The 21,806-nt window shown below is 43.7% G+C and overlaps 2 protein-coding genes across 5 annotated transcripts; one reads left to right on the plus strand and one right to left on the minus strand.

Annotated features, from left to right (window-relative positions):
• Positions 1–343: 343 nt before the first annotated feature.
• On the plus strand, positions 344–10,714 carry LOC137912858 (microsomal triglyceride transfer protein-like). The gene is made up of 18 exons (XM_068756992.1): positions 344–404; positions 1,171–1,358; positions 1,503–1,646; positions 3,456–3,563; positions 3,661–3,777; positions 3,856–3,995; positions 4,356–4,506; positions 4,962–5,119; positions 5,715–5,883; positions 6,163–6,270; positions 6,418–6,630; positions 6,709–6,920; positions 7,030–7,127; positions 7,273–7,394; positions 7,537–7,764; positions 8,086–8,210; positions 9,528–9,698; positions 9,810–10,714. Exons 1-18 carry the CDS (start codon positions 344–346, stop codon positions 9,955–9,957), a joined length of 2,661 nt encoding a protein of 886 aa, XP_068613093.1. The 3' UTR covers positions 9,958–10,714.
• LOC137912857 (uncharacterized protein C4orf54-like) lies at positions 6,998–20,443 on the minus strand. Of its 4 annotated transcripts, XR_011106366.1 has the most exons (3): positions 16,349–20,443; positions 14,679–14,825; positions 6,998–7,154 (listed from the first exon to the last, which is right to left on the minus strand). XR_011106366.1 is itself a non-coding variant. In XM_068756989.1 (2 exons), exon 1 carries the CDS (start codon positions 20,441–20,443, stop codon positions 16,373–16,375), a length of 4,071 nt encoding a protein of 1,356 aa, XP_068613090.1. In that variant the 3' UTR covers positions 6,998–7,154; positions 16,349–16,372. The 4 variants fall into 4 exon arrangements, 3 of the variants coding, with proteins under 3 accessions (XP_068613090.1, XP_068613089.1, XP_068613092.1); XM_068756989.1 differs by lacking the exon at positions 14,679–14,825; XM_068756988.1 differs by lacking the exon at positions 6,998–7,154 and having other exon boundaries at positions 14,199–14,825.
• Between the last annotated feature and the right edge of the window lie 1,363 nt (positions 20,444–21,806).

The following is a 21,806-nucleotide window of genomic DNA, read 5'->3' on the forward strand; positions in this document are numbered from 1 at the left end:
AACAAAGCGACAAAGCTAATTCGGGACATGCGGCCACCTAAAACGCTCCTCCCTTGATCAATTTTGAAGCGATCAACTTAATCCCATCTCTTCGATGAATCGATCACATGGCCGCGCGCAGTCGAAGCGCGTACTTTGTATTAAAGCTGGAGAAAAAACAAATGTGCGCTCCTCAGGTTAATAATTTGCTGGTTATCGCGTACTTAGTACTTGAGCGTGGAGTTTGGAGTCTGCCCTCCCCCCCGATAAAACGCAGGAGGAGAAGCTCGGAGCTGATTCTGCCTTTCTTTGCGGCTTCTTCGTGCCATTTCAGCCGCTGTCTGCGTGGACGTGGACGGGCATAATGTTAACTGCGGTCGTGCTCTTGCTTTGTTCAGCCTCCTACGCCTCAGCCTCTGTTAAAGGTGAGTGGGTGCGTCTCTGGGGGGGGGGGGGGGGGAGCATGATATTATTCATTAAAGGACAGTAATTCATGGGGAAATGTTCTGTGTAAAATGCATGATATTATTCATTAAAGCTAAATGGATTCATTTGGGACAGGACAGTAATTCATGGGGAAATGTTCTGTGTAAAATTCTTCAATGAATGAATGAATGAATGAGTCCCCGGCAGGATCCATTCATTCATTCTTTCATAGCTTTACCCTGATTAAAGTTATATTATTTTTTTATTATTTGTGAAAATGTCAGCCAGAAGTCGACCCAGACCTTGCAGTTGTTTCTTTTATCGTTTGTGACCTGAGATGAAATCAAATATTGACACGTCATTCTATCTTCCCTCGTGGCCAATTGCCATATTTGCTCAAACAGATTTAGAGTCTTTGTTTAAAGTGACTGATATTGTCGTCCTACATTAGATTACATCTTGGTAGTCCACCCGTCTGAGCTAATTCATCTTTTTGGATTTGAGACATTTTATTCAAGTGTCAGAATCCAAGACATTATCCTTCTCACAGCCACGCTTGCTTACGTTTTGTTTCCAGAGACCACATGCAGATTGATCTAATTGAGAATATTGTAAAAAAAAAAAAAAAAGCAGTTGAAGATGACCAATTTATGAAAGAAGTTGGATTTTTTTTCTACTATTTTGGACCTGAAATGGAGCCAATAGTTGGGTCAGCAGTCACGCACTAGGCTCCACTCGTGTTGCTCACTGGCCGTGTTTCCTCAGGTGGTGCGCTGGGACCCCGACTGAACAACAACCAGCTGTACAAATTCAGCTACACCACCGAGGTGCTGGTGGACAGGAGCAGGGGGTCAAAGCAGGGAAGCGGGGGCTACAGGATATCCAGCGCTGTGGATGTCAACCTAGTTTGGAGAGATCCTAGCAGCAAAGATGATCAACTGGTTAAACTGGTGGTACGTCGGTTCAATCACAGACAGATCCGTTCCTAGAATAAGAGAGATTGATTCATCCGACACGCACCTTTTGATAAAATGCTGTTTTTTTCTTTCTTTGCTAGTAGACATTGGCGTGTTTGCTCATACGATTTTGTCTCTCAGATCTCAAATGTGAGGATCGGCCCTGCGTCCCAGCGGTCAGAGAAGGAGGACGTCCTCCATGGAACCACTGCAGAAAGCCTTTTAGGAAAGACCAGAATAGCAGCGCTGGCAAAGCCTTTCTTGCTGCATCTGCGAAATGGAAAGGTAAGAAAATTAATATTTATTATTTGTGGCTCCTGGAGGGGCGTTTTTTTGCATTTAACAATATGCGTAGGAAGAAGATGGTAATAGTTTATGAGCCTTTTATTTTGTCATACAGTTGAAATACAGTTGACATATTATAGCCACAAATATTTTAGGCAATTTCTTTTATATTCACTCCTGGTTGTGACCAGCAACAATTATTTGTGAATTATATGATTTGTTTTCAGCTAGTTTATTACCTTATACAAGTCAGCAATGCCTCTAACAAGGGTCCGGTATTGCAAAAAAAATTTGGCATTACATGGACAGAAAATGGAGGAAGGACATAATAAAATATTTTAAAATTTAAAACTCTTAATATAAGACTCTTAAATTGAATTTACAATCTGATTGAATGTTAACCTTGTACATTTTAAATGATCTATTAACTTACCTGTGCTTTCAACAAAATGTCACTGCAAAAAACAGCAACAATAAGTATGACCAAAATATTAATTATGGGGCATGATTTCCATGTTATTTTTTTTAACCATCAGCGTTAAACTTAATTGACTTAATTACTGTACTTTCATTCTCAGTTGGTGATGACTGAAATAGTTGTCCAGGTAACTTAAGCTTCTGGCACGTCATCCAGGACATTACATTTTTTGACACTAACATAGTGTCAAATCTAAATGAGACTATAAGAATACAGCACCCTGCTGCTGATCTCCTCGGAGAATGAATGGCCTTACCCTCGTTGGATTGGAGTGACGATGCCGTCCGGAGGATTACGGGCAAAGGTCAGCCGCTTCAGGAATGAATAAACCTCACTCAGAAGCAAATCCATGTTGGTGGATGAGGCTGTTTTTCTAGTGGGTGTGAGATGTTTGAACTAATTCACCATTACTACACCGTTATCACTGCATGTTATCTGTAATCATTCATAATTACCACCAATAAATAAACGTCCGGCTGATCATAGGAAGGGGAAAAATAGAGCTGAGTGTATTTTATATACATCATGAAGGTTTACATGTATAGAGCTCGTCGATGGCGAATTAGATTTGGTTAGCTATCAAGTGGACATAAGTTCAAAAGAGTTAGATCCCAATATCAAACTAATGACACCAATGTGATTTCAAATTCTACTGGGTTTCGTGTTCAAGTGGGATTCAAACTAATTGCTGAAATATCCTTGACTTGCTTGACTGTTGCAGGACAAATGCACAGAGTAGCAATAGAGAGTCTATTTATGGCTGCTTATATTGTGCTACGAATGAATCTGATACTGTACAGGGGACATTGCAGGACGATGTGGTCTTCACGTAAGCCCCTCAGGACGCATTCATTTCAGCAATCATCACTGAGCCAAACCGAAGCCTCGTTTGAAAATTGTGTGTGTGGGGGGGGGGGGGGGGGGTGTGACATGATATTTCTCAAGATGCACTAAGCTGGCTTGAGTGAGGTTTTGGTTTCATTCCTTTGCTATGACATCAGTAGCATAAGTAAATATAAGGCCGACTTCTGTTTCATGTAGCGATGTGCACTGAGAGTATAATGAGAGGAAATATTCTGCATGCCACTTTTTTTTTTTTAAGTGCCATGCAGAATGCAGTGGTAATACCAACCAATTCCTGAAGCTGATAGTCCCTGATGTCCTGACCGCAAACGCGTGTGTCTATAGAAAGAAAACTGAGACCCCGAGAGTCTCTGTGAGCGCATCGACTTCCGTCAGCCTTTTGTAGCTGGCGCTGCTTTAGAAGGACAGAATGCTATGGTGAGAAGTATTGTTTAACATGGTGCTTTCTTTGTACACATTCGCATTAGGCTAAAGCTTTTTACTCTTACCGGACCGAACCCGCAATCATCAAGAACCTGAAACGAGGCCTGGCCAGCTTGCTGCAAGTTCAGCTCACAACCGGGAAGGTTATCGAGGTAAACGTCACGCAACCACCCACCCGGTTGATTCATGCCTTTAGTATTTCATCGTGAACAAACTGAAATGTGAAACGAGCACCATGTCTTGGAACAGAACGACGTGTCTGGGAGGTGCACGGTGCAATACAAGGCGGTCAAAGGTCAAGTGACGAGAACCAAGGTCCTGGAGACGTGCAGGACTCCAGAGACCGGATTCACGACACACACTCAGGTAGATCCAGATATGCTCGTCTCCTAAAATGTGAACTGTACCAGGATCAATAATCTTTCACATCTTGGTGCCTTGCAGGTCTTGGGGGTGAGCAGGAAGTCCAGTTCTGTTACAGTGTTCACACTTAAAGATGGTTTCATCCACTCAGCCGTGGCCGAAGAAAGTCACTCACTGGCTGTGAGCGCTCGACGATCCACCGCTGCCGAAGTCGTTTCCGGGTAAATGCGTTCGTCTTTCTCAAATGGTTGAGCTCATTATACTTCAAAATTCCAAATTCCAAGATAATTTTGGCAAAAACAGTCTTACAGTTCACCACAACTCCATAGCTCACCTGCAGAAAGCTCATTTGTTGAAACTAGATTCTATTCTCGTAAATGTCCCCAAAATGCATCGCCTCTTTAGCATTGTGTAAGCACTGCAGGTTAGTCCTTCAGTGAGAATGGTCACTGTGCTTGTTTTTACCTATACTTCAAGAAATGAGCCAAACCAGTGGAGAAAAACTATAATGAAGAAATAATGATTGCTGCTGTTTTGTATATATAGATAGCACTACATTTCTAAAAAAAAACAATTTTCAGTCAAACCCTCACATTGGTTGGGATAGAAGCTGGACCCCCGGAGGCTGCTGGGAAGGACGTGGCTGCGGTTGTCAAGTCAATCGATGCCAAACTGGCCGCTGTGGGAGTCGTTGCGGAGAAGATCAAATCCCAGTGCAAAGGATGTCTGTCGGTGAGCGACCCTCAACTTTCACACGCCAAATTCTAGAACAGGCGGCTGGGAAATTTTCTTCAGACATCCATAAATCCTGGAAATGACTTGGGGGGGGGGGGGGGGGGGGGATTCAGACTTTTTCTCTGGCGCCATCTCGAGAAAAACATTTGTGAATGCAAGTGCAATGACGCGAGAGTTTTATTATCACAAAACGGGGAGAAAAATATCACATGTTATTGAATATATTCATTAGACTGTTATGATACTATAATAATGGATTGAGCAGGTGCATAAACACCCTGAGACTTTGAGTCAGTACAACAATCAAAGTCTGGGCTGTATGAGTCCTATTTAAATAAACATGTCCCTAAATATGGCTGTACTAGTGATTAGAGCCTGTGTATTTTTGCACTGCAATGATTGACTGCAGATGATTTGTCTCCTAAACTCCTCTCTCCCATTTCTCCCCTCAGCTTTTTGAAAACTGGCAGGCTCAAAAGAAGCAGCTGGAACCTGCTAGTCTGTCTAAAGCCGCGGCTCCTCGCAGCTTCCTGGCCCTCATCCAGAGCATTAGGAAGGCGTCCAAAGAGGAGATCCTTCAAGTTCTGAAGAGCGCCAGCCAGACAGCCCTGTAAACAGACTCCTCCTTCTTTCCTACATCTTAATTTACAGCCTGTAACTCGCAACGCTGCTGCTGTTTGAATCTTAACTTAACAATGTCAGGATCTATAGAGCTGGAAAGGGGGGTGGAGCGTTACATAATCTTATAATCACTGGGGAGAGGCTGTTTTGTTTCGCCTTCAGGGGCGGGACATGTCACTTGAGATTTGGTTGCATTTATGCACGCAGTGTTTTTCCCTTTCACAAAACCAGTTCATTTGTTTCCATGCACGTAATTGCCATGGGAATGGAGAGGGAGGTCATGTTCCTCCCAATATATGAAACACGGAAACTGGTTACCAAAACACACCGGGTGTGAAATACACACAGAACACCTCCTGTGTCATGTTTGCGTTCCTGTCGACAGCAAAAAAGTGAACACCACATTTGTGAGTGCAGTGGCAAAGCTTTGAAAATATCTGTGCATGTGTGAGTGAGTATATATATATATTACACACACACAGGTTTTGTATATTACTACCCCATCCCCTCTCATGAATAATGAACCCTTCAAAAGGAAAAAGGAAGACGTTTGCTGTGTTGACCTTCCATCTGACATGTTGCAGACCTCAGGTGGTCGATGCTGTGACGTCCTCACAGACCGTCGCATCTCTGGATGCCATGCTTGACTTCCTCAACTTCACTGACGTCAAGGGTTTGGTCCTGCAGGAGAGGTTTCTCTATGCATGTGGCTTCGCTTCACATCCCAACGAGAGGATGCTCCAGGCTCTGCTGGTGAGTAATCGTGGTGTGAAAACCAAAACTGTTTTACTGTGCATTCAAGTCAAGAATAAAACGTACCTTCATCACATCAAGTCAGCAAGTTTGCTTGCAAATTTGCAAAGTAGGAATTTCCTTGTGCAGTACAACCGCTGTGTATTCCCTGCGCATATCTCTGGTCTTGAATCTAGTACAGTTTAGTCATTAATAGCCAGAAAAGGTACTTCGCTTTTGCTGAATTTGAGCTTGGTGACGGTTTACCTGTGGGACACCAATTTGTCTTCTCCTTTTCAGAATATTTCAAAAGGAAAATTCGGCAGCAACGATATTAAAGAGTCGGCGGTGATCATTATGGGAGCTCTGGTGCACAAGCTGTGTCAGAAAGGATGGTGCAACTCACCGGTAAGTAGGAGCAAATGGGCGGTTCAGCAACAATTCGATTTTAATTTAACGGCAAACTGTTCGATGCACTTGTTCCTTTTGTGGAATAAAATGATTTTGATTGAATTTAAGTGCTGACGGGCGATCTTTCTGCTTGTTGCCTCTCAGACTGTGGTGCGGGTGAAGAAGCTTCTTTTAGACGGGCCTGACGGCACACAGGACGAGTCTGAGATGCAGATGTATCTTCTGGCTCTGAAGAATTCCATGCTTCCTGAGGCTATTCCCATCTTCACCAAGTATGCAGAGTCAGCAGTGGGAGCGTACTGCACCATCGCCCTCACTGCGCTGCAAAAGTACGACGTCAGCCTCGTGACTGCAGAGGTAAAGCTTGGAGAGCATTGCACTTGTGAGTTCTTACGACGAGGAGGTGACGGGTGTCTGTTTAACCGTGTGTTTTAGGTTAAACAGACGGTGAACAGGGTTTACCACCAGAATCGACGGATCTATGAGAAAAACGTGAGAGCGGCCGCCGCTGACGTCATCCTCAATAGCAATCCGTCGTACATGGAGGTCAAGAATCTGCTTCTGTCTATTGGAAATCTGCCTCATGAAATGAACAAGTACATGCTGTCTAAAATCCGTGACATCCTCCGCTTCCAGCTGTCTGCCAGGTTTGTTATGGGGCAAAAAAAAAAACACAAACAAAATAGTTTTATTAACATGTAATTGCACCAATGCAACGTCACGGCCATTTATTGTTTATCGCACTTCATTTTTCAGCAAAGTTATACAACAAGTTATGAAGGACAGGATTTCCCACAACTACGACCGGTTTTCAAAAATTGGGTCGTCGTCTGCGTTCTCCGGTTTCATGGCACGTGAGTAATCAAGCCTCCTCCCTGAGCCTGAAATGAATCAAAGCAACATGTTGATTAGAGATTCAAAATCAGCCAAGTCAGAAAATGGACAACACGTAGTGTTGCGCTTGTTTAATCAGAAGTTGCACGCATGTGATTCCACCAGAATCTGCTGATGTCACCTCCACATACAGTTTGGACATCCTTTATTCGGGATCTGGGATTCTGAGGAGAAGTAATATGAATATTTATGGTGCTATTGACGGAGCAATGCTACAAGGACTGCAGGTAAGAAAGATACGCCATGAATGAACATATAAGAAATGAGTTTTAGGTGTTCTGTTGCTTTAAATCGCTCAGAATTCACGCGGTGCGTTTGAAAGGTCAGAGCAATTGTCGTAAAATGCTAATTTAAGCTGCTTTTTTTCAGGTAGCGATTGAAGCGCAAGGTCTGGAGTCACTGATTGCTGCCACTCCCGACGAAGGCGAGGAAGACCTGGACTCGTTTGCTGGGATGTCGGCGCTGCTGTTTGACATCCAGCTGAGGCCCGTCACATTCTTCAAGGGCTACGGTGACCTCATGTCCAAAATGTTCTCAATGACAGGAGAACCCATGAATGTAGTGAAGGGTCTCATCCTGCTGACTGATCATTCTGAGGTAAGCAGTTTCTGCTTGCACCGCTTCGGAGCCTCTCTTAACACTAATAGTTCGACTCCATAAGGTTACATCCCATCGACTGCTCTTCTGTTGTCCAGTTTTGGTTCAACTGGTTAAAAATAATGGATGAGGTATTTAAAGAACCAAAAACATACAAATTAGGTGAATTGGTTGCACTAAATGGTCCATAGCTCTGAGTGTGTGTGAATGATTGTCTGTCTGTGTGTGGCCCTGCGATCAACTGGTGGCTTGTCCAGGGTGTACAAGCAAGTATTTTATTGTGTTTATTTTTTTTCTGCTTTGCTTCTCATCCGCCTCCAGGTGATCACGCTGCAGTCTGGTTTGAAAGCAAGTGCAGAGTTTCAAGGAGGGTTGGCCATTGACATCTCCGGAGGCATGGAGATCAGTCTTTGGTACAGGGAATCCAAGACCAGCATCAATAACAGGTACGGATCGGAGAAGATAAATCTCCTGCTAAATATCTGCAGGGCAAAGGCCGTTTTAAGTAGACAATTCTTGGAGCACCAACTTTGTGACCTAAAGGACAGTTTGATTTTAAGGTTCAAGTTATGTCACCGCTCTGCAAATAGATCTGCGTTAATGTTGCTTTCATGTGAACCTTGGATGCCTGATTCATTTGTTCCACCGGTACATTGGGCATGCTCCCGTATTGCACTTCACACCAGTCTAATTTTGACAATCGTTGGAATATGACGACGGTTCTGCCTGGTTCTCTATTTTAAAACACAACAGTAGCAGCTGAAAATGGAGCCCAGCATCATGCTGGCATCAGTTAGCTCGTGGCATCCGATGATGAAACAGGATTTGAAGAGCAATGCTACAGATTTTACATATTTGAATAGTGGCGTTGCTCTGCAAGACATGGCTGCAACGCAGTCCTTTTTTAAGGCCAGCGTGACTCTAGAAAACTCGAGAGCAAAAGACTAATGGTGATTTTGAAATCACAGTGAATGTTTGGGTTTAGATAGACACCAATGATATTTTATCCCTGAGGTCAATATGACCCCAGGTCAGTTTGACTCCAGGGATATTTGTCTCCAGAAAATGATTTACAGAAAAGTGTTGACCAAGTTTTTGTGTCAAGGACTTTGTTTATTTGTTGAATACATAAATAACTCCTTGATATTGACATTTTGCGCTATACTCTAGCGCCACCATCAGGCAAAATGCCAGAATTAGTTATTTATTAGAATGTATTTATCTATGATGAAGAAGTTTCAAAACCTTGAAAGACCAAAGTGTGTCAAATATAATAGACTGGACTTTTTAAATTAATTTCTATTCACTGACTTTATAAACTGTCATGGAACCGTTGAACATCTATCAAATAACTGAAGGCACTGACGAACACTAACGAAGCTGGGACTGCCTCCCGACCTACGAAGCCTGCCTGCTGGAGCAGATGTTCCATCTAAGATGTGAACATCTGGAAGAGCGGAGGATCCGTCTTTAGGATTGAAGCAGGAAGTAAAGGAAACAATGTTGCAGGAGAATCATGGAGCCCTTTGAGCCGTTTGATCTTCACTACGGTGGAAACAAAGTAACTAAATGAACTGAGCTACTGCAGAACATTTGAGAAGATAAGCAAACACTGGAGAGAGAGACTTCAAATTGACACCAAGGATAACAGGAGGGTTATCATATAAGTGTTTGATGAAATGTAATATGATGTCGTATTTTACAAAGGAAAACACTTCTGTTTATTGCCTTTTGGCCACACTTGAACTTCTCACTGGTTCCAGGGCAGCGTTGGTGGTTACTGGCAACGTCACGCTGGACATGGACTTTTTGAGGGCAGGTGTGGAGGTCAGTTTTGAAACAGAGGCATCGCTTGACTTCATCACCACTGTCCAGTTCTCTGACTATCCCTTCCTGGTATGCATGCAGATGGAAAAAGCCACGTTCCCTATCAGGTATTGTGAGACTCTCTGTCTGTAGAACTGATTTCAGTCGTCTTTGAGGCTTTATCGTTGAATTGAATTGATCCATAACCTAAATATCTGTCTCTGATGACGTTCTTTCAGTGAACACCTGAGCAAGTATGAGAGTTCGTCATCAGGAAACACTGTTGTGTCTCGCAAGAGCCGGAGGCAGTTTGTCCCTGGATCTGAATTCCCACTTCATCAGGAAAACTCTAACATGTGCAAGAAGGTTTTCGAGTCTAACTGGTAAAAGAAGAAGAAGAAGAAGAAAAGACGATTTCTTGAAAAGAGGCTGTATTGCATTCAGGGGCAACTTCACGCCTTATTCTCATGCAGTTAAAGACTGTAAGAGATGAAAGCAGCAAATATTATTGGAGGGGCTTTAACAATGCAAACAGTGTTTACATTCCTGTGAGTATTTAAGTCATTTTACTTTGATGCTTCGGTTTGAAATCAGAATTTCTTGAATTGTATTTTTATGGATTTCCTTTCAAATGTATTTATGATTGACACACACAACGGCGTGTGCTTTTTGCGTACTAATAGTAATGCCACTGTAATTTCCCCAACTGGTGACATTGAGGAGGACGTTTTTCCATCCGTTTTGTTTTTGTGTTTTTAATCAAATGTAGTTTACTAAGGAGGAGCAGTTCCACACACTTGAAATAACTTATTGAGTAAAGTATATGCTCAATGAATAATAATAATAATGTAATTATCACTATGGAGAGTGTCCATTGTCATCACTTTGTACTCAAGACTTTAGGCAGAAAAAATAATCCAAAACTTGAATGTATTTTATTTGTACATGGCTGTAATTGCTCTGTTTGTCGGAAACGTTTTGGTAGTTTTGAGGACTTTGAGCTCCTCTGAACTTGTTTCCAGTCCCATAGAGCTCTGACAATAAATGCACTGGAGACACTTTTGACTTGGTTTGTGAATTCAGATTCAGAAAAACGACTTGTATGGACAAAATGTTAAATGTTCGGTTTGCCTTTAAAGGGGCACTACGCCAGTGTTGTAATTAAAAGTCAGTTTATGTGCCGTGTGGCCATCTGGTGTACTGCATGTTAAAAGAGCTCAGCTCAGGATATGAAATACAGTACACTTAAAAACACAAACTCTAATGTTTAAACAAAAGTTTTCTTTAACTTCTGCTGCTTTGACATGTATGCATGTACAATACAAACATGCTCGAGGGCACTAGGGTGTACTGCTAAATCCTTAAATCCTAGTAGCACTCCTGAGCCTAGAGTCTCACAGATCCACCGCAGCATCGCTGTAGATTTTCAATCAAGTGATCCCACTGAAGGTGTTCTTGCCTCCTATTGCTTTCCAATAGGAATTATTCTATTGTTTCTGTGCAATGTAGATTACATTAGATTTGAAAGCATTACTCTCCAAGTATGAACGATATTTTCCTGTCTGTGCCTTCGTATTTTGTTCTTTCTTTGTGCTCTAAAGTAACACACACTTGTTGATCAGGGTGATGGACGGATTCTATCACAACTATGACGTCAGCGCCCCCTTTGGCAACCGAATGGAACAACTGGTCCTCAATGTGGATTCTTTAGAAACCACAGAGAGCAGCTGGGGGCAAACCAGTGTCTGCCAGTCTCACTGCATCCAAGGCAACCGTGTAAACACAGCCACAAACTGTCAGGCTAAACTTAAGCCTCTGCCTGGGTGATGTTTCAGTGTCACCGGAAAGCTAACCTTGCATGCAGGCAGATGCCAAATGGGAACTCGTGTTGGCATATATCTTTCTGATTCCCTTTGACCCTTGTAATTCTTTTTCTCTCTCTGTGTGTGTGTGTTTTCAGTGGGGAAGGGTTAAAAACTCAAAGGAATAGAAGGCAATAGGAAAATTCAAATCTGTCTGCATAGATATTTAATAACGTTCACTAATGCTCATGAGACGTGTACAAAGTAATTACAACATGCATAATAATGTTGAATAATAGAGCATACATCATGTGTATATGTATATTGACTATTCTGCCATTCCTGTATCAGGGCAATAGCTGGAAGTATTCCAGAGTTCATCTGAACCTTTAAGGTTATCTGCTTACATGTATATGGCAGCAAACGTGAATAAATTCCAACGTAATTAGACCTTGAAGTGTTTTAAATTCACAGACAAGCAGATTCGGTGACTTGCATTTTAATTTATTGCAGATGTATGTAGACTTTTGAGTCTACATTACACTCATTCATCATATCCATTACTTTAAAGTGTGAAGTACAAACACGGCACTCGCTTCTCCCTTCAAAGTATCTCTCTGCTGCCATCCTGGCCGCTGTCATTTTGTGGGACAGCCACACAGCACATATCCAATGCCACTACATTACAATATGACCAATAAGCCATTAAAACGTACCCAACATTCATAAATGCACTTATCTCAGACCATCTCAACTTCTGGTAACCCTCTTTCTTTACACAAATGCAAGCTTTGTTCCTCGTATTTAGACACAACATCAGCAGGCCAATTAAAGGACAGCTGAAAGAACTTCCTTTAAAACAAATGATACTATGCCACAATGGAAATATTTTAACATAGGCATTACAAATGTTCTGATTTACAGTTTATTAGCGACATTCCAAATGTATAAAGTTCAATATTACGGTATTCACAAATAAGGGTCATAGAAGAAACACATTTCTTTAACAGTTTTATATTTATGGCAGCATTATAAATGATGAAAAGGAGCTTTAAAATGTTATTTCAGCCTTTGTTTTCACATGGATTAAATACAAATTATAATATATATTCTCAACATTTTAAGGGCATATTCATTTTTACTTCACAGAACACATTTAGTCACTTAGGTGCACAAACTTCAAGTGAAATTTCACATTTAAACTCAATAAATGTTCTTCCATGTTGCTTTAAGGAGCAAATCATGTCGAATCTGCTGAAATCAGTCTTGAAAATCATTGCATGAGTTCAAACTACAAAATGAAATCAACAAAAAGGGAAATTCATCTCGATTCTGTTGTCACGGAGGCCTAATAAAATTACTTTTTTTTTTATGGACTGGCCAGCAGCTCCAAATACATTCTAAAAATTGCATTCAATCTGCATGGGATGCTGCTATATATGAGTCAAGTACTGTATTTAAAGGAATCAGCACAGAAGAAGAAAATAACCTCTGAACTTCATCTTACAGATGTTGCCAGTCAGTGTGTGATTTTAATGAAGACCTTACACAGTCATTCATTCATTCATTCATTCATTCATACATTTAAATGCGGACGGTATTTGAACAAGAGACACTAAAAGTGTTATGTGTATAGACACACATGTACAGTCGGGAGGCCTTTGTCTAGTGTCAAACAGCAAGACTCCTTGTTGTATCCGCTCAGAATGCTGACATGTCATAAATAACTCCCAGCCACAAACACAAACCCATTCAGATGCACGCCCATTCAACCCCGCCCATTTATCTGTGAAGCGTTCTTAATTCAGTGCTGAGAAATGGTCCCTGACCTCTATTTAAAAAAAAATAATAATACAAATTGCTTGTATTAATTTTAAGTAGTTGTCTTAGTGTCTGAATTAAAGCAAGAATACACAACTTTCATCAACAGCGGACACTGTTATGGCATGCTATTGTCCGATAATGATGTGCTGAATTAAATTCATTTTCCAAGTCGTGGATTTTTGTAACATCCCCTTTGGTCGGCATCCAGATGAACCCGAACCAGTTTGACTCGCTCCTCACAACAGGAATAAAAAGCAACAGTTTTACTTGAACATCCTTTCACCCGAAATGTTTTGTGGCCTGGCCTGATCCTTCCAGCTCCTGCCCCTCTAGGGAACATGTGTCAATCAGGATCAGAAGTTCTTTAAAGTATTCTTTCAACTGTCCAACACTATTGTTAGTCCAGGACAGGAGTCCTAATCCCTTGCTTGGACCGAGCCTTACATTTCCCTCCAGAGATATCTGACAGTTTGGCAGCGACTCTTTGAGAGTGACCAAAAGTCGCTCTCCGATGCCTCCGTGAATTCTTTCCACACCCAGATTTGTGCATGACCACAGACAGTCCCTCTGACCTCCTGATATCTGTCTAGTGTTTCAGTAGCCTCCAAAACAAACAAGGCCAACAGGTCACCATACGCACTATAAAAGTTCGCTTGCATGTTTTATTTATTTATATTTTGGGGAGGGGGGGTTGTCACCACAAAAAGAGTAGGTGACTTTCTCACCTCCTAACTGTTGCCTCTGCAATGGAGGCTTTGGACGGGGCCCCACTGTGTACATAAATATTCAAAACCTTCGACGGGATGCAGGAAAAGCCAGAATTAGAGAATATCTCATCAATAATTGTTTGAGAGATTTTTGTTTCAGTGCCGAGCTTGGCCGCTCAGATAAAGTGGAAGCAAGGCCGAGTTATTGTGATGTTTCAAAATTGATATACCCAGAATAAGCATTTTGAGTCCACACACACACAATAAACATATCTCATGGAGCGGCATGGTGGGTTGAATACTCATTTTTATCTTTGTGATAAAATCGTCAAAAATGTTTCTGTGACGTCAGAAAAAGCACATTAAGAAACACAATATCAGGAGAACTGACTCAGTCAGTTACAGTTACAGTTACACGACATTACCCATCAAGCTTTCTAACATTACCAAACATCTTCATACCAAACCAAGAAAGGTTATAGCAGCAAATCCCTTACTGAATTCAGCAAGATTGAGAAAGGAAGGTTTTTGCAAAGTTACATTATTTCACTTTAAAGACATTAAATTCATAGTAATAAAATAGCAACTTGCCAATAGTCATTTCTTTTGGATGATGCATGTTTACGGCCCTCAAAACGGACCTCCAGGAGTTCTCGGCAGCAGTTGAATGGAAATTATTACAAAGCTGATTCATATGGCATTATCACAGATTATGGTGGCTGAATGAATATATAATCCTAAAAAGTGCTGCAATGCATACAAATTACAGTAATACCTGCTTCAAGAATGAGCAACACAGGAGAGTGGAGGATAGAGACCGCTGTCGGCTGTTGACCTGGGAAGTTGATCACAGGCTGGCTCGGATGACGGCCATGAAAATGTCCTTTTCGTTGAATGGAGGCAGCTCCTTCTTTGGCGATGTCTAGAAGTGACAGAAGAGATATAACGTGGGTGTCGAGCTTGGATGGATGCAATGATTTCAGTTTCACTTGGTTTCATTTCCTGGTTTTGATCCAGCTGTCCAGATTCAAATTAGACAAGATCACTGCTGGGGGGGGGGGCATGCTATCAGTTTGTGTGCGTGTAAGTGCTGGAGGTCAGCAGCAGCGTTCTGCTCCTCCTCCTCCCCACTTTGTAAAATGCAGAGGGGGAGGGGGCTATAAAAAGTTGACCCCGTCTCAGCCCTGCAGACTCACTCCCAAGCAGGAGCTGCAGCAGCATCTGATCTCTCCGAGCAGCTGTCCTCTCCCTGCATCAGCACAACAAATACTTTACATTGCCTGACCTTTTCCTCTTGCATTACAATCCTAGCCATGCCTCCGCACGCACGCACACACACACACACACACACACACACACCACAACTCAACCCCATAGGAGGCCCCTGCCTGCCACGCACCCGGCTGACATGTATCCCTCATCCTCATGCAGTCGTATTATCTCTCTGACACATTAGCTGAGAATGGACTGTGACGAGTTGAAAGCATGTTTACATTCTATGAATGTATAAGAAACTGACAATAAATCAACTCTTTTTGATTAAAGAAACAGCAAATGAACAGGTCTTTACGTATTTCTTTTTTTTTTTTTTACTTTTGACACTCTTCTTCTCTTTAGTGTCAGACCGTCCTAAAATGTTCGCTTCATGTTTAAGGAACCATAAAAAAAAAAAAAAAACTCTGCAGCGGGAAGGACTGAGCATTCTGAATTATTTGACAGCCAGTTAATATGTGATGTCGCCCAGCTCCAGGAGCCGATCAGGGCCTTGACCTTAACACTTGCCGGGGTAAGAGGAGGCTGGGAGCCCGTCTGATACATCATGCTCTAGGGCTGTGCTAACCCCAAGGCTGTGCATGTGACTCCAGGGCAGAAATGGCTGGAGTAATTCCCGTGGCCGTCCACTATGGATGGCCATTGGAGGTTCCTGTTCTGATTGAGATTGGACCACTATTATGCAGGCTTGCATTAGCAGACACAGGCACCTGGGTTTCTTATGGCACTTGCCAAGTCCTGAGAATAAACCATGTAGGAACAAATCGTGCAAAATAGCTAAATGATGTGTAACGCAGAGAAAAGGGAACTCACTCTGGACTTCAGATGAAAATCCAGTGTCCCAGCGAGACCAGTCACAGCTCAGTGGAGTCAGGTTACCTGTCATGAAGCTGCTGCATGTCTATTAACACTGACATGCCGCTGCTAAAGCGCATGAGCTGGACTGCTTCTTTAAAACAAGACAAAAATGATGTATATGCTCAGTGGCTCAGGGTTCACGTTCCTCATGGTGACATAAACTAAGAGATCAAGCCACAGAAAAGGCCTTCAGAAACAGGCCGCTCATGACAAACACAACTGAACAAAGTTGAAACGGTTGCAATGAGCAGGGAATACAGGACAGATTGTTGAAATATTCTGGTGAATTAACATGTGTAATAGGTGCCAACTTACATATGTGAGGAGAGGTGTCCTTGGTCACCAATGCTCCACTACAAAGCTCATCGTTGTCCCATCAAAGGAGGGGGGAGCGATGATTCTTGGACCTTGTTGTGTGGCGATGCTTATAACTGGCTTCCTTTCAGAGGACGTTGTGCCTCCTCTGGCGGCCACATGTCCCAAGTTCACAGGTAGCTCCTGTGGGCCGTGTGGCGCCTCACCTGTTGCACTGTAATATGCACTCTCCCCCCACATCGCATTCGTTTCTGGTCTGGGGCTTCTGGTTGTTTTTACCATTTCTCTACCTCTTTCTATATAGTGGCACGGTGACTGCGGCAACACCATCTGGGCTGGGAGAGTGGGTGAGGGGATAAAGCCCGGGCATATCATGTAGGCGGGGGTGTATGCTCCTGGACTCAGTGCCATGGGGGACAAAGAGAGAGGCACAGGGGCGACAGGTGCCACAGGAGAATGGGGCATAGGTACATCCACATACTGGCCAGTGTCAGGATCCAACAGTCTCTTTGTGGTGGGCTGTGTGGGCGTGTCCACCAGGTAATATTGTCCTGTGGTCGGGTCCAAAAGCATCTTGCGCTGAGTTTGTGTGACAGTGTGCCCAGTCGAAGGTGCAGGCGATCTAGCCGAGACAGAGGGAGAGAAATACACCACCTGTTGTTGTGTTTGAGGCCCTGCTGTTGCCCCTGCGCTAGGGTAGACGTGTGAAGCCGGGCATTCCATCCCTAATGGAGACCTCTGCTCTTTGACTTGGCTCACTTTTGAACTTTCTTCTCCAGAAGCAGGCTTTCGATCCGGCAACCGGAGTTCATTTATGCACCCCAGCCCCGGCATGGATAAATAGTTTTCCGAGTCCGGTGCGACCGTGGGATTAGTGGGAATGGTGTTGACCTTTCCCTGCTCCACCTGGCTGTTTTTCAGGGTCTCTATTTTCATGGACAGTGGAGCCACCATGGCGTTGAAGCCTTTCATGGTCGATGATGATGATGATGATGATGGCTGCACCACAGAGCTTTGTGGACTGTGTTTCCCAACTGAAGTGATACTTTGTGCCTTATTGCCAAAATGAAGGATGCTTTCATTGCTTAGTGTTTCTTCTGCTCCCTGCTCCTCATGAGCGATAAGCGACAGCACGTGGCTGCCAGTGATTGGTTGTGGAGCTTGTGTTTTACGCTTCCACTCATTTCTGTCATAGACATAAAGCTGCTCCATCGTTTTGACAGCAGCTTTAAGCTTCTCTAACGCAGCCTGCTTTGGGACTTTAGGTTCGTTCCTCCTTTCAGCTGTGTCGCCTGCAAACGTCTCCTGCCTGCGTCTTGTCAGTTTGGTTTCAGCGTTCAGTTCTGACAGCTCAGGATGCAGCTGCTTGGTTACAATACTTGACACCCGGCTAGCCGTGCAGTGCAATGGTACATTTTCACTTTGAGATGCTGTATGTGGGATTCCTGCGTGTTCCTCCGACTCCTCGGCTATCTGCTGTTCAGCATTTGCAGCATTTTTTTTTACAGACTGACATTGAATCACAACAGGAGATGGCAATGAATGTTTAATTGTCTCCTTTGTGGCCTTTTCTCCCAGTTTATCAGCTGCTGCGGATCCTTTGCTGTCACTTTTATCCAAAGAAACAAAGCGATAGGAACTCTTGACCAATTTGCGGACATCTCTCACGTGATATATTGGTATTTGAAACTTGCATTTGGTGTCTTTTATGTCTCTAGCTGTGAAATTTGGGATTTTATCTGAAGCAGAAAAAATGTGGCATTTTGCATCAGCTGCCACCCTGAAGGTGTTAACAGTGTTGTGACTTATTTTAGGGGTTAACAAATTGGCAATATTCAGTGTGCAACCTTTATTTTCTTTCACGCTCCTAAGGCATATGTTTATATCGGGGGGTTTCCCTGCTTTCTCTTTGCCTGTTCCTGTCGAAGGTGCACAACTTAGCACATCTTCTGAATATCCCTTCTCTTTTGAAAAGAGCTGCCAGCTTGGTACAAAAAGCAGCTTGGTCAGCATGCTGCTTGTGTCTAATGCCGTTCTGTCTGTGGGCTGTGGGTCACTTACAGGTATGCTTTCAGCCTCCTTCATAGATTTCTGCTCACCTTCTCCCATTGGGTTGACAGCAGCGTTTCCATCAGGGCTGGGCGGTGCTTTGGAAGGCGTATGTTGCAGTTCTATTGAATCATCTGGTGCTTTGTTGCTTTTATATTCCTCTTTAGGAGCACAGGAACTGGGTCTGCTACCTTCCAAACGATGATCATCACCAGAATCCACTGTGAATCCTGAGCTTGATTCCGAATGCTGTCTTTGGAAGCCTCGTCCTAGACTCCCATCTTTAATCCTGTCTTGATCTTTGAATTGAAAACCGGGAGAGGCCGCTGGGCACGTGTCACAAAGTTCTCCTCTCTCCACGTTACGCTCGTGTTCAAACTGCATCTTTTTAGAAATCACATCTTTCAACAGACCCGATGCAAACACGCCTCTTTTACACCCTGTGCTGTCCGTGTGATGATATCGCATCTCACACCCTGACCTGGCCAACAAAGTCCCAGCGGCTTCGTTTGCTCGTGCTTTCTTGGAGCATTTTGGACGCCTGGCGCTTTCGGGCTTTTCAGCATTACAGCGGGCATTGAGCGTAATTCCACTCGGTCTTGGGTCAGTATTTATGCTAGAGGAGGACGATTGGTAACACGTTGTTCTCTTGTTAAGCGAGTATAATTTGGTTTGTGGAGTCTTCATACCGGTAATAGATTTACCATGAATCTTACTGTCCACAATCGTATTCATTTCCAAAGTTGCGCAGGAAGACTTGTGCGCAATTCCGCCCCGTTCGCTTCTTCTAGACATGTTTCCATCCTTCCAGTAAGAAGACCATTTGCCATGTAGCCCATAATCCGACATCGAGGATTCACTGGAGGTGCTCAGATTAATGGCATCAAAATATGGACATGCTAAACTCCGGAAAGACTTGGCTGTTAAATTACGCACCTCTTTATCGGCGTCGTCCAGCTCGCTGATGGAGCTGGACGCTCCGCTGGAAAATTCGTTGATGTCTTTCCGTCTTAGTTTGGATGCAAGGTGCTGACGGCCCGGGGCAGGGATGAAATATTTGGCTCTGTCGCACAAAGGAGCCGCCGTGGCGCCGGAGCTCACAACAGAGAAGCGGCTCCTGTCTCCTGTTTTGCTGTCAAAGATATTTGCGGGTTCGTTCACAGCCCTGGACGCCGTTTTTATTGATACATGTACTTCCCCCTTATTAACGTCTCCGCGTTGGCTTTCACACACGCTTTCATCTGAGCTCGCGCATTTGTCCGAGTCACAAAGATCACTGTCCTCCTGCTCGGTGCTGGGAACTGCCCCACCAAGCTTTGACGGCCCTTTTGCCCGGCTCCTGCCCTCCAGTATCAATGCCCCCGCCTGCGTTCCATCGCTTTCAAAAGACGCATAATCCACAAAGGAATAGACCAAGTTGTCGTCTTCAAAATCCCAACAGGTCCCTCGCCCTGGGTCGTAATCCACATCGTGGTCGAGCTCGGTCAGCTGGATTTCGTGCGTCGTGATGTAATGAGACTCGTCTTCCACGGCGTCGGATCCGCAGCGGTCTGACAGCACCGCACTGGCACCATCGTCCGACTCCGTCTTGCTGTTCAGATACATGTCCGTGTACTGGAGCTCATCGCTCTCACTTCGCACGGGCTCACTGCAGTCGCCCGGTTCGAGCTCGGTCTGGTGCTCCTTGTCATTTTCCGAGTCCTGATCCGTGCTGGGAAGTTTGATCAGAGTCTCCAAAGGACGCTTGTCCTCCAACTCTTCTTCAACAAAGTACCCTGGAATGGACTCCCCTTCGTTCTCGTGCTGCCTTTGCTTTGAACTGTCGCATTTCACCACAGACAGCCGGTTCCCCTCGCCGGTGAAACTGACTTTCACTGTTTTCGTGACGTCGCGATTAATGTTCAAATCCACGTAGTTGGACTCGTCACTTTTAATCTCGGTGGCGTGGCCCTTACTGTCCGTGTCCTTTTTCTTGTCCTCGGGGAGCAGCTTCCTGTGAAGGCCGGTGACATCTCGATAAATGAGAGTTTCCTCCGCTGCTTCCATTTAGTTCCGGTCTTACCCTCAGCTGGTCCTCCTTTACGATGTTATCCCAACACAGGACGGAAAACTCTGCAGGCTGGTGGGACAAGAGGACCCAGAGCGCTCGAGGAGGAGGGCGAGTGGGTGAGGGACGGAGGGAGAGGGAGAGACGGCGGCGGGGGGGCAGTCCTAAAGAGAATCCCGTCAAGCTTCTCACGAATGTGAATGTCGGTGTGAAGAGTTTTACAAATCAGCCTCCAAGAAGTGCAAAGATTCAGCACCTTTTTTCAGGAGAACAGCGCCACATGAGTTTTCACAGGATTTATTAAGCACGCTGCTCGAATGTTACAGCCAATAGCACGACACCCATTTAACCAGGTCTACAACGAATAGACAGCAGTGACAACAAAAAGTGCATTTCCTGTTGGATTGGCAGTGCTTGATGAATGCTCCGGTTAAATGTAGCCAAAAACTGACACGTTAAAATACAGATCTTATAAAATCATCAGACAAAACTTAACTTGTGCTGTCAAACCTACAGAAGTATAAAAAGTCCAAGTTCTCATTGTGCACTAAGGCTCATTTCATAATGTCATATTGCTGGGTTATAATTAGTGGTGCATTCATGTGTAATTATTTATTTATTTTAGCGTCTTCTCTGGTAAAGGTGGGGCTAATTTTAACCCTTCTATTCCAGCAACATGAGTTCAGTCCTTTGGCTCTATGATAGTTGACATATTTGAGTCTAGTTAACTGGCTGAAGGATGAACCTACTTTGCATTTTCTTTAATTCATGCCTTGTTTGATGTATGATTTCATTTATTGTGAGACATTGAAGGAATAACATTTTACTTTGCAGGCCAAGCAGTAAACGTAACAAATCTGAACTCGCGTTATCAATAGCTCAATATATTTACACGGTGACGCAAAGCAAATGTGAATAAAGATTTAACAACTGCCATATCAAGTTGTTGCTATCTATCTATACATGGTTGTGCTCTAGTGCTGGAAATGAGAGAGTGCCTTGGGCATGTAGAATATGCAGATATAAATATTTGCTGTGGATATGCATTACTATATTACTAGTACTACATAAGTTGCCTAATATTGCCACATGTGATAGTTGTGGACCTGAGAGGACCATCAGAGCTGAGCCATCTGAAAGCAGTTGCCTCTTCGCCGACGGACTTTATCATGCCGCTGGGCTAGAAGGGACTCGTAGGAAATTGGACAATGAAGGACGCTGTTCAATAGTAACGTTTGCCTTTATAGACGCTGCTAGTTTATGCTATTTTACACATGTTGGCGCTCTGTCTCGTGTTGAAGACACAACTGTTGGTTCTGGAGAGCCCCACTATGATGGAATGCAGCAGGGAGGAGGGGCGGT

This window comes from Brachionichthys hirsutus, unplaced genomic scaffold (assembly GCF_040956055.1).
Source record: "Brachionichthys hirsutus isolate HB-005 unplaced genomic scaffold, CSIRO-AGI_Bhir_v1 contig_248, whole genome shotgun sequence".
NCBI classification, from domain to species: Eukaryota; Metazoa; Chordata; class Actinopteri; order Lophiiformes; family Brachionichthyidae; genus Brachionichthys; species Brachionichthys hirsutus.

Excerpts from the sequence above, each read along its gene's own strand:
- LOC137912858 (XM_068756992.1), top strand. The coding sequence starts at position 344 with ATGTTAACTGCGGTCGTGCTCTTGCTTTGTTCAGCCTCCTACGCCTCA. Across the intron at positions 7,395-7,536 it reads CAATGCTACAAGGACTGCAG|GTAGCGATTGAAGCGCAAGG; the intron begins GTAAGAAAGATA and ends GCTTTTTTTCAG. Across the intron at positions 8,211-9,527 it reads AAGACCAGCATCAATAACAG|GGCAGCGTTGGTGGTTACTG; the intron begins GTACGGATCGGA and ends CACTGGTTCCAG.
- LOC137912857 (XM_068756989.1), bottom strand. The coding sequence starts at position 20,443 with ATGGAAGCAGCGGAGGAAACTCTCATTTATCGAGATGTCACCGGCCTT.